Genomic DNA, 12,268 nt, shown 5'->3' on the forward strand with positions numbered 1-12,268 from the left:
TCCTCCTTCCGTCATGGCGGCGGTTCTTCTTCCCCTCACGCCGCCGCCGCGGTGCACTGTGGGAGCCGGAGTTCCCGCCCCCGTCTATACTGGCAGGACTACATTTCCCAGCAGGCAGTGGCGCGGCCGGCGCTGGCGGGGTGTGCCGGGAGCCGTAGTCCCTCGGCCCCGCACGCCCCCCGTGCGGCGTGCACGGAAACCCCGTGCGTGCGGGCGCGGCGCTCTCTTGGGCCGCCGCCGCCATTCCGCGAGCAGCGCGGGTAGCCCGCGCTCCGGCTCCGCCGCACTGCGCCGCGCCGCGCAGCCCCCGCCCGCCTCACCATGCAGATCTTCGTGAAGACCCTCACGGGGAAAACCATCACCCTCGAGGTGAGCCGCCGCCACCGGGCCGGGCCGGGCCGCGTGTGCCTTGCGGCGCTCCGAAACGCTGGGATGTGCCGGGCGGCAGCGGGATGCGCCGGGAGAGCCGGGGAGGTGTGGAAAAACCCGGCCCTGTGCTGCCCGGGAGGGTTCAGGCCACGCGGTGGGGGTCGGAATAGCCGTGGCAGCATCGGGCCTGTGCTGGGAGCTCCTCGTGGTTATTCGGTCTTTCTCGGGTAATTAAAACGTGCAACGCGTTTTGATTCTGTTATTCTGTTTCATATTAGGTTGAGCCTTCTGATACTATAGAAAATGTAAAAGCGAAGATCCAGGATAAGGAGGGTAGGTTCAGGAGGCGCTTATTGACTATTATATATTGATGTCAGTTATATATATTATTCTGTCCGTCCACTCTTGTGGATTGATGTGTGTTTCACACAGATATAATTTTTACCAGTAATCTTGATTTTATTACAGCTGTTGTTGTATGTTGTAGCTGATGTCCTTTATTTATTCCTGATTTGTGTCACCATTAGGCATCCCTCCGGATCAGCAGCGGTTGATCTTTGCYGGGAAGCAGCTGGAAGATGGACGCACATTGTCTGACTACAATATTCAAAAAGTGAGTAGGAAAGGCTGGACACAGCAGTGSAGTACCCAAGAATTGGCACAGGCATAGCTGAGCCTAAGAAATGTTTCTAATAGATTAAACCAAATTAAGGGATTGGGGCAGTGTTGATGTGTGGGGGCTTGGGATGTCATCTTAACAGCAAATAATCCTTTTAGAGCTTTCCTAAGTGCTTGGCATTTGAGATTACTTCCTCTAGGTAAAATTAAGAAGYCTGCTTAAATAGTGCAGGCTTATCCTGAGATAGATTAAAAATACTATTTCATATACTTTACAAACAGGAATCAACCCTTCACTTGGTCCTGAGACTTCGTGGTGGTGCCAAGAAAAGGAAGAAGAAGTCTTACACAACTCCCAAGAAGAACAAGCATAAGAGAAAGAAGGTTAAGCTTGCAGTGCTCAAGTATTACAAGGTAGGTAGAACTAACTTGAGCAGAAACTTGATGGAAACTCAGTTCTCACCAGGGGGAACTTGGAGTACATGTCTGCACAGAGCCTGGTGTATTTAACATTTAAACTCCTTCTGTGTCTGGATATCCCACCTGTTAAAGAGACACAATCTGTTGCAATTGGGGAATGTCTGAACTTTGCCTCAAAAAGTTTAATGCAGTCAGTAACTGTTAACTATTTTGCCAATGGAAAATACTCAAAATTGTTACTGTTGCTAAAAGCTGGAGAGTGTTTGTGAGCCATTGCCTGTTTGCCTTTCCCAGGTGGATGAAAACGGCAAGATCAGCCGCCTGCGCCGGGAGTGTCCCTCGGAGGAGTGTGGGGCTGGAGTCTTCATGGCCAGTCACTTCGACAGACACTACTGTGGCAAGTGCTGTCTGACATACTGCTTCAATAAGCCAGAAGACAAGTAAATGTACTAGACAATAAAAATCTGAGCTTCTCTATGGTTTAAGGATTTATTTCTGTGGCGCTGTGTTTCMTGTCTGCTTTTTAGTGAGAAAATTTGGTGAATCTTTGGGTGCTGCCGGCCAGCTAGGATGAAATATATCTAAAACTGAAGCAGCTACTTGATTTAAAGAATACTGGGTGCACAAGTTGTGAAAGGGAAAAACCAACCCCTGACCTAACTTTAAAAGTGGTTTCTTTAACAAGAAACAGTTCTGATCTGGAAAAATAGGAAATTGGGAGGTCCAGAGTCGTGTGCAGGTGGGTCAGTGCTAGAGAATGGGGTTTGGGAGTGCTGGTGACAAAATGCAGACACGGAAATACTGCACAGGAGCAGTGGGAGGGGATGGCTCAGCTATTTTAGATCCAGGAGATTGTCATCAATGGTGGTTTTATACACGCAGGATAGTTTTATACACTTGAAGTCTGGGCATGTAGTTACTCTGGTGGTTTATCCCATTTTTCAGTGAGGGCAGCTGGTTGCTTAACATGATAGAAGAGCAGAACATCTTGGATATAAAATATATCAGAAATGCTTTCATACAAAGAACAGCTCCTGTGCATCTCTGAAAGTTGATTTAATAYTAAGAGTTCAATGCCAGCCAGCAATATAATATATATCCTTTAGTGTTCATGTGTTAAAATGTCTTTAAAATCCTGGGTCCCAGGAAGTTGTCTGTTGAACTTCTTTTTCTTCATAACAGATAATTTCATCTCCAATATTGAATTCTAGATTTTTGTCCAAACTCAATCCGCAATCCATTCCTGTTTTTATTACCTGGACATCATCTTTATGGTGCTTCAGTGATGATAAACATCCTACAAAGAGAAAATACATGAAAGTGAGGCCACCAGTAGTGATTTGGTTTGCCCTTCCTGCAGAATTAATGTTTCACTTTGTAGCTACACAAGGAAAGGAGGAAAATTTAGGGATTGAGGGTGCTTGTGGTTAATGGAAGGCAGACACCAGCTCTTTTTGGCAGGTAAATCCTATGACACTCCTGCTTTTCTGCTAGAGTAGGTGGCTGGGAAAAGGTCTGGTAACAATACACTGGCATTTGGTGGCTCTCCATCCAGTAAAGCATTGGGGATTTCWTTAGGATCAGCTGTGGACACTGCACTAACTTCCCATGGAATTGGCTATGTCTAAACATACTAAACACCAATCACRTTCTGTGGGAATTCCGCTCACCTTTCCAAATCACATCCCTGTTACGGATTAGCTTAAACTTCATTTTTCTGTCCAGCAGCCCCTTGTGCACTCTGCATCCKGCCACTGGAATTTTGTTTTTTCCTACTGTGACAGAGAATGTGTCTAGAACAGAAGCTTCCCCTAGAAGAAAAAAGTAAAGTTGAAATCCACAGGAATAAAAAACTGGCACAAGGGAGAAGCAGGCTGCATTTTCAACTTGCCATGCTTTATAACAAAACAGAAAAGCAGTTACAGAGGAATATAAAATAGTTGATAAAAGAGGAATACTTCTCTTGAGAATAAGCTTTAGGCCACATTGGGAGGTAAATAAGTATCAGTCAATGAAAACTCACCTATTGTAGTATCCACCACAGTTGAGGGTAGCCTGCAATTCAGCTCATCCTTCAAGTCATCTACAAGTTTGTAGATGATGTTGTGAAGYTTAATTTTTATTCCCTTTTTATCAGCCAGCTTTTTAATACTTTCATTGGCTTTCACACTGAATCCAAATATAACACCTGATAAATGAAACAATTGTCAAGTGATGGCTACAAGAGATCACTCTAAGCTAAAGTGCAACTTTGCAGCACAGGCCAGAATTAGCAGTCAACAAACCAAGGAACAGCATTTTACTCCTGCTTCTTTTCTAAGAAAGGACCATTTACCTCTCCCACTATGGCACATGGACTGCTACAAACTTCCTACAAAACAAATGGCCCAAAAAAGCCAAAAAAGGACCCAAAAAAGGTCCCTGATGACAGAACTGGAGCTGTCAAAGCAGAAAATGACACAGCTCATGTAAAGTCCTTGGATGTCTCATTTTTGGGCTGGAAAACCAGACTGATTGTCCAAATAAAGCTGGAAGTGAATTCTAAATGATTCTCACCCRCTTGTGGGCTATGGCAGGTCCAGTGACCCCACCCTCTGCAGCAGGGGAGAATTAGGGGGTATGAACAGCAACAACTGACTCAGTCCTACATCCATTTGCCTTCTAACCTGCTTTTCTAGCTTTGCCCTGTGTGAGTATCRTAAAGCAACCTCAGTGAAGAGTCAGAGTCTAACCTTAACAGAATTTCTGTCCACAGCTTTTCCAGAGTCCTTCCATTTCCATGAGACTTCCAGCCTCCCTCCCTCCACCAGTTTGATGTTGAAGGAAACATTTTTAAGATAAATATTGATGTTAATTATTATTGAGAAAACAAAACCTGACTGAAGCCTACCAATTTCAGTAAGTCAGTAATTTCAAAACTGTAAAATAATTTTTAAACACACACCATTAAATGCTTCAGCTAGACTGATATCATTTTCACTGATGTCTCCCAATCCAAAGTAGACAATATCCAGTTTACATTCATCCTCACAATCGTAGCTGTCCAGAATGTTCAGAATAGCTTCAAGAGATCCRTCCACATCACCTGCATGGATAAAACAGAAGTACTGCTGACTTTGTGTAAGTCAGACACAGAAGTACAACTAATGTCAACTCCACACAATGCAACAGAAAGGACTTTTGACATCTATCACCCTTACTAGATTTTGATATGTTAAAACYCATCCCACAAGTCTGTTAATTAAAAAAAAATGAATACAGTAGGGCCAGAAGCTCTACATCTGCTGTCACTGTCAAGCAAAGTTTGGTTTTCACCTACAGTCACTGCTTAAGTATCACTAAATGGGGTTAAACCAAGTTCCTCCTGTCCCACTTAAATACAGTTGTTCTCTATTTTGCTGATGCAAAATGCTTACAGCTTTTCTTTTTAACTATTTATAGGGTCTAATATATGTGTATATGTGTATTTATATAGGAGTTTGTATGTATGGATTTCATTCAGGAGTTCCTGGGTAMGTGGGTTGGGCATGTTAAGTTTTCYTTGCTCTGGCCCTGCCAGAAGTGCATCCTCCTGACCACTGGATGTTTTCTGATGCCCTTGTTCTTCAAGAGAAGTTCAATTCAAGTTCAAGTTTTAAACTGATCCAACTTCTGGTAACAGAAACTCTGTTCAGTTTAGGGCTCTGTTTCAGACTGAGCATGTGAGAAGCACAGAACCAAAAGAACAGCAGACAGGGACAGCACCTTTAACTATTAATGACAGTGTATTTTCATCCATCTCTGTCCTCTCTTTAGGCCTTGAAAACGCCAGATGCTTATTGGCCTTGTAGAGCACTGCCTTCCTCTGTCTCCAGGTCAGGTGGGCCAGCTTCTCCTGCTTCTTCTTATATTCCAACCTGTGCTCCTTTTGCTTTGCTTCAATAACTTCTATATCCTTTTTCAGCTTCTCCTGTTGTTCAACATAGGTTCTCCAAGCCACAACTTCCTGTGCCCTTTGCTGGGGAGGAAGACAGAAACATTACCTTTAAAGCACTGCAACAGAAAACTACTATAAATGCAGTTTCATCCTTTTGCATGTTCTCTACAGGTTCACTCCTTTCACATTTAACTACAGGTTTTGCTGCACAGATGGCAGAGAATGAGACAAGATCTTTTCCTCCCTGAGCTAGCACTCAGCTATGACTCCAGGCCTATTTTTACAGTATCTCTGCACTGCAGAAGAGAATTATTGTTTATTCTTTCATGTGGTGTTTTTCCAGCTCTGACAACACCAATTTCAAACTGTATTTTATGCATTTTCTTTTTGTCAGGCAAGAGTTATGTCTTTCTAAAATTAAAACACATTTGAAGTGCTGCATTGTTCTAGTGGAGATGAGGACAGTCTGGCAGGGGAAAGGTGGAAAAGAAACAGACAAAATGCAAGTCCTCATTCCTCTTCCAGAGCATCTAGTTCAGGTCCCTTAATCCCCCATGCTCAACCTTTCATGGGATTATCCAGGTGATTTAGAATGAAAGCTCTCAATTTTTGTTACTCAGCTCCTTCCCATGCACCTTCCTGCAGTGTAAGCTTTCCACTGAACAGTTCTTTCTGTACCTCAGATTCTACTTCAAGAATTTCATCTCCTGCTGAAGGGGCTTCCTTCCAGCCCATGATTTCCACGGGGATACCTGGTGAAGCTGCATCCATAGCTTTGCCATTCTCATCAAACAGGAAACGCACTTTTGCCCAGGTCTTCCCTGCAACCAGAACACAGCCTTTCCTCAGAGTTCCTCTCTGGATGATGGCTGTGGTGAGTGGACTAGTGAAGAGCACAGRAGAAAAATAACAAAATTCAAGTGATGTTTCTCCCTGTCTTCATTGTTAGTGTAGGCACAACACAACCAGAATGGATTTGTGATCCATCACAGGCAGAATATTCCTGTGATGATTTACTAGAGTGATCATCAAATTTTAAGTGACTTGCAAAACCCCATAAGCTGTACTGTACTCTTCATTTCTGCAGATCAACCCAAATCTGGCATCTGTGAACTTAACAACAGACTGATTTTACACATTAAGTGAACATCCACCAAAAACCTCGACCCCAAACAACTAAATCCCAGCAACTCTCTAGAATTCAGTCCATTTTTAAACAGGGCAGGACATACCTTGTTCACATAGAACCTGCAAATGGACTAAAATACATTGGAGTAGAATGTCATGTTACATAAAACTCACTAAGAATTGTGTATGTGTTAACTGTTAACTTCATCATTCCTCCTTTTTTAAATGACATTTTAAAAAACACGAGTTCTACCATTTTAAACTATTTCCTGTTACAGGATTTCATTTCAGGGATATGATGAATTTTGCCCCATCGGTTTTTAACTTCTCGCGTTGCAGAGTAGTTTTGCAAGGCTTTAGGTAGAAACACTGCAAAGAAAGTGTTCCAGCTTTATTTACTGAGGCACAAGTCACATGAGGAATGTGTCTGTTGTTACAAACTGCTTCACTGAAGCCACAGAGGTGGCAGATKACTCACCCTTTCCCTTTGTCTTTCCGAGACTCAATGACAGTCCCCTCCACCAGCCCCGTGGCATCTGCCTTCAGTTCCAACATCTCTGCCAGAGCAACAGTGGCTTCTGCCAAAACCATCAGGTTTTCCCCCTGCATAAAAACCACACAAAAATACACAGAATRAAGAAGTGCCCAATTAAAGTGAGATCAGGAGTTGAACACTTAGTGCCAAATTCCCCCATTGAAATGTGATGACATTTAACACCCCAAGACTTCAGGCAAGACTTCAGAATATCAGATACAAAACTGTTGGACTGAATTACCAGAAGAAAAATGAGATAATGTTGCTKGGTCAAAGTCTAAAACTCAAAATACATTTCAGTGTGTTTCAAATAATTATGGCAAGASCCAGTAGMACTGAGCCCATGACAAGGTATCAAATAYCAGGAAGAGGMKCTTTTTATTTWCCAGCTGCCAAATAAAAATGCATCYCTCTGCACATACTAGACACCCAWGAACACCATCATTTTTTCTGCCACAACCTTACCTTGAGTGCAGAAATATTTACAGCTTGAACATCACCTCCAAACTCTTCACAGACCACATCATAAGCCAGCAATTCTTTCTTTACTCTTTCAGGATCAGCTTCAGGTTTGTCACATTTATTAATGGCGAGGACAAGAGGAACTGYAGAGAGAACAAAGTCAGCACCAACTTAAACAAAACCTGTTGCTACTACCACAGCTGCTAAAAAAGGTTAGCATAGATTATGGCCACTTAGAACAAATCACATCACTTGGTGCTTCTTCCCTGAGCAGCCACTGAGATGTGAGCTACCAGGAGGAAGATGGAGGATTTATCCATGTAGAAAAGGAAAGAAAACCCCAAACAGTGAACCCACGTCCTGCTAAATATTAGTGTTTTAGTATCTTTATGTATTACTGCAACATTTGGTACATTTTCAAACACRTTTCAGGGGACAAGGAATGGGACTAGGACAGGTACTTCCCAAGTTCTGTGGGTTCCAGTCCAAGSAAGGTTTTTCGAGAGGTAAAAGCAAGCTTCCCACAGCACCCCACATTGTACCTCCTGCATTTTTGGCGTGCTCGATGGACTCTATAGTTTGCTGCATGACTCCATCCTCTGCTGCCACCACCAGAATGACAATGTCGGTGACGTTGGTGCCTCTTGCCCGCATGGCTGAAAAGGCTGCGTGGCCAGGAGTGTCAAGGAAGGTTATCTTTTCCCCAGAAGGCATGTGCACTGTGAACAAATGGTACAGCTTAARAGCAGCATTTCACCCAGTACTGTAGATCAAGCATCACTCCTTTGCTTTTTTAATAATAATGACATATTTTAGGCAGTCAGGTAACTGTTGGCATGAAGGTCCAAGGTGCTGTTAAATCCTCCAGAACAAGAAAGTGTCCGGGGATCTTCCATAATACAAAATGGTCGAATTTCAGCTTTGCAGACAATTCACTTTGAAGTTCCACCCACAGAGTTACTACAGTTACCAGCAACAGATATTTTCTGTTTTGGTTTCCTTTCTCAACATTTACATATAAAATGTTTATGTGGAACCTTTTTCTCCAATTAACTGGCAGCAAGTCAGTGAGATGGAGAGGAAATCATGTTCCACCTGAGTCCATTCACCTGGATCTTACCAAGAAAAGCACCRATGTGCTGTGTGATGCCTCCTGCTTCCATGGACGCCACCTGGGTTTTCCTCAGGCTGTCCAGTAAGGTTGTTTTCCCATGGTCAACATGTCCCAGGATGGTGACAACTGGCGGCCGTGGGGTCAGATCTGCTGGGTCTGCAGGAGGCCTGTAATTACAGCAAAAATGGGGGTTGTAAGTGCCAAAAAAATTTCACTGAGCTATGCCCACCACGGCTAAGAAGAGCCGTCTACCAGCACTCAGTGCTGCATAATCGAGGCTGCCTCCTCAAAAACCTGCAGAAAGAAATTGAACAAAAAGAGCCAAAAAGAACAGTTCACAACTTGCCTTTTCACTGCATCTGTGTTTTTTCTTTCCTTTTCCTCYTTCAGTTTTGCTGATTTATACTTCATTCCTGATTTTTGAACAATCATCTTAATGTGGTCTTCCTGTAAGACAGAGTCTGGTTCTACTGAATCAAGGTTAATGTCTGTGTACAGCAGCGCTTCATAAATATGATCTGTAGAAAACATAAACACATTTAACAAYTGCATCCACAAAGAACATGTAGGACAAAAAACCCAACTCATTTCATTAGACTTGATCATTAGTTTACATTGTGCTGSTAAGTATCATTCACAAAGCAGTTTTTCTGTAGAATATTTATCTAAAAATTCCCTTTAATCTGCATACTTGCAAAAAAGAATTTYTTGCAGGTCTATTGAAAATGACCACTCTTTTAACTGCTATAATCTTATTTTTCAGTCAGATTTTCATAGCTTACTTTTCCATTAACCCTCAAAAAGAAACAACTGAAACTCACCTAAAGTTAACAGCAAAGGAATGATTCGAGGAGGAAGGAAATTTGATAAATTGGATCATATCCTGCTCTCTTTGATCCCAGAAATACAGAACGTAGTYAAAAATTGTTGCAGAGAGCAAGCCGAGAAAAATCTTGCCTACTCCCAGTAAATCAAATGACTGTTCTAATGAAATACTAATTGCTCCTGAACCCAAGATTCCCACTGCTACTCTGGAATTTCAGCTAAGCTCTTTAGCCATGAGTTTTTAACTCACAGTAGGGTCCAGCTCTGACAAACCAGGGTGCAAAATTTTCCTTCTGGAATAATTTAGCATCTGGGAATCACAACCATAAGGAGCAGCCTGCATGATCTGAAGCCTTTCTGCTGGAGATTGCAGACAGACCTGGCTTCTTCACATTTAAATGTTTGGCCTGGTAATTTGGATGGCCAAACTTCTTTTCTCTTTAGTTTGCACTGTGTCTTCCAACATTTTCTTTGGGATGAGTATGACCTGCCTTCTCAAGGGAGGGATCAACAACCAGTAATGCCACTGAAGACATCTTTGCCTTTCCCACTGGTGGAAGTGATGTGGCAGATTTTGCTGTTTCAGACCCCAGAGCAGGCTCTCACCTATGTCTTTGCCCATAGCTTGTGCCAGCTCCTCCACAGTCATCATCTGCTTTATCTCCACTTCACCTCTTGTCAGTGCAATCTTCTTTTTCTTCTTTTTTGTCTCCTACATGGAATGAAACACATTTTTAGGAACACAGAAACTAAGAAATAACAAAAACAATATTAAAATACAATTCTCTCAAGCCATATGAGGTAAATACATATTTTTAATACAATACCAATTACAGTAAATGAATGAGTTAACACATCATAGTGAATATTTTAAATGTATACCACACTACCCTTAATCTTTTTTCATTTTTAATTTTTCAGAACAAGGACAAAAATCAACAAAATCATTTCCATTTTTGTTTGTAAAGATTTCTTCCTGATTCTGCAAAAATTCATGAATTTATGGTCTAAGTCAGTATTTGAGAGAGAATGGCAATTAAGTCACACATTAAATACATTTTGTCTTATCTGTTTACTACAACTTCTCTATATTCATGAATAAAACACTTATCTAAAAATTGAAATGTTCAAACTGAGCTCTTGTACTTTCCACAGCAAACCAGGGATTACTGGATGTCCTTAATTACCTCTTTTGTGGCTAGATATCTGCACTGTGATAAGGCAGCACTGATTAATCTCTCTTTTGGCCAGAGCTGCGGATGCAGGAGGGACCCCACGGGATGTGGAGATGACTGCACAGGCTTCCATKGTGCTCCACAAACCTTCCTGGAGGACAGGGCACGCAGCTGCCGGCAGGCACCACGGAGCTGCACCAGATTTTCAAAYCTCAGCAGCAGCCCTCGGTTCATTTCCTCACTGAAAACATAAAGCACAGATTGAGATCAGCCTCAAGGCTCCAAGATCTCCTTCTCAGAATAAAATGGACAGGAAYACATGGCACAAATGTTACGTTTCCAAACAGGCTTTTTAACACAGAAAAAAAATTTGAACTATTAAGGAACTGTTCCAGTTTTTCCATTTTCTTCTACACTTCACCTTTCTCCACTACCCCACTGCAGACACACAGATSTACTAAGAACTTACAGATCCTTCACCGTTCTCCACTAATCTTGATATAAACTAATTCCCTCATTGTAGGTGCTTTGACATCTCCTAAAAAAAAAAAGCACTCCTTGTGCTATAATGACAGAATTACCCAAGGGCCAGCTATCTCCCTAAGCCAGCAAAACAAATCTGTAAAATGCTTCTTACCTGACCATTTCAAGGTAAAAGCATCACTAAAACACCACAGCATGGCAGAGACACCTGCTGTCATGTGATCAGAGACATCCTACRTGGCTAAACCCTGGCTCAGCAATCAAGCTTCTGTCAGATCATCCCATGTCTCATTTCAACCATMTTATCTTTGGTTTGAATAATTTTCCCAATATCCTGTACAACAGTCTTCTCCTTGAGCTTCTCTTTTTGCTCAGAGCTGCCTATTCTGCACTGGCACAGGRTGCCCAGGGCATTTGTGGCTGCCCCATCCCTGGAARCATTCAAGGCCAGACTGCACGAGGCTTGGAGCAACCTGGGATAGTGGAAAGTGYTCCTGACCATGGCAGGCATGGAAATGGATGGGCTTTAAGGTCGCTTCCCACCCAAACCATTCTGTGATTCTGTCCTGTGCAGGAATGGACTCTCTGCACCTTCCATTTCCCCTGTCACAGGTGTCCTTGTGTCACCTRCCCAGCAGCTCCAAAGCAAGGGAATGCTCTGTATTCCTCTCAAAATGCCTGCAGGCCCTTTAAAACGTCCCTTGCATCCGGACACCTGCAGGAAGTGAGCACATAACACACTAACCAACCAAAATCAGCTATTCTGCCTTCATTTTTTTTTYCCCCCTAAAAAGAACCTCAAAGGGGCTGAACCGATAAAACTGAGGAAGTCCCGGAGCTGCCACAAGACGCTGCACATACACACACAAACAACACAAGGTCAAGGCCACACTGGCCCAGCTCACAGCGGCSAAACCCACGCCAGGCTCTGACCGGCTCCCGTTCCTGCTGCTCTCCTGCCCATCCTTCTGGCTAATTTTTACCTGTCAGCTGCAGCCCGCCCTCCSCGCGGGGGCAGCGCCCTTCTCCGAGCTCCCGGTTCCCGGCCCTGGCAGCCCAAGGAACGACGGAGGGAATGAAGGAGGAAAAGAGGGAAGGAAGGAGGGAAGGGAAAAGGCGCCCCGTCCCCTCCGTGCCTCACGCCGGGCGCGCCGCTCTCTGCGCACGCGCCGCGAGGGGGCGCGAGGGCACCGCGCAGGCGCAGCTGCGACCCCCGGGCTGGA

At 43.5% G+C, this 12,268-nt stretch overlaps 2 protein-coding genes across 2 annotated transcripts; one reads left to right on the forward strand and one right to left on the reverse strand.

Moving 5' to 3' along the window:
* The first annotated feature begins 212 nt into the window (after positions 1 to 212).
* Positions 213 to 1,899, forward strand: RPS27A (ribosomal protein S27a). Its single transcript, XM_057382207.1, has 5 exons — positions 213 to 369; positions 648 to 702; positions 897 to 982; positions 1,270 to 1,401; positions 1,702 to 1,899. Exons 1-5 carry the CDS (start codon positions 322 to 324, stop codon positions 1,849 to 1,851), a joined length of 471 nt encoding a protein of 156 aa, XP_057238190.1. The 5' UTR covers positions 213 to 321; the 3' UTR covers positions 1,852 to 1,899.
* A 330-nt stretch (positions 1,900 to 2,229) lies between these two features.
* MTIF2 (mitochondrial translational initiation factor 2) lies at positions 2,230 to 12,220 on the reverse strand. Its single transcript, XM_057382195.1, has 14 exons — positions 12,029 to 12,220; positions 10,575 to 10,803; positions 9,994 to 10,099; positions 8,909 to 9,080; positions 8,569 to 8,729; positions 7,991 to 8,167; positions 7,452 to 7,591; positions 6,930 to 7,054; positions 6,002 to 6,206; positions 5,152 to 5,404; positions 4,352 to 4,492; positions 3,431 to 3,595; positions 3,078 to 3,218; positions 2,230 to 2,704 (listed from the first exon to the last, which is right to left on the reverse strand). The coding sequence occupies exons 2-14, from the start codon at positions 10,794 to 10,796 to the stop codon at positions 2,535 to 2,537; spliced, it is 2,178 nt and encodes a 725-aa protein (XP_057238178.1). The 5' UTR covers positions 10,797 to 10,803; positions 12,029 to 12,220; the 3' UTR covers positions 2,230 to 2,534.
* Positions 12,221 to 12,268: the final 48 nt, after the last annotated feature.

This window comes from Malurus melanocephalus, unplaced genomic scaffold, assembly GCF_030028575.1.
Source record: "Malurus melanocephalus ecotype Western Australia unplaced genomic scaffold, MMel_1.1 scaffold_13, whole genome shotgun sequence".
Classification (NCBI taxonomy): domain Eukaryota; kingdom Metazoa; phylum Chordata; class Aves; order Passeriformes; family Maluridae; genus Malurus; species Malurus melanocephalus.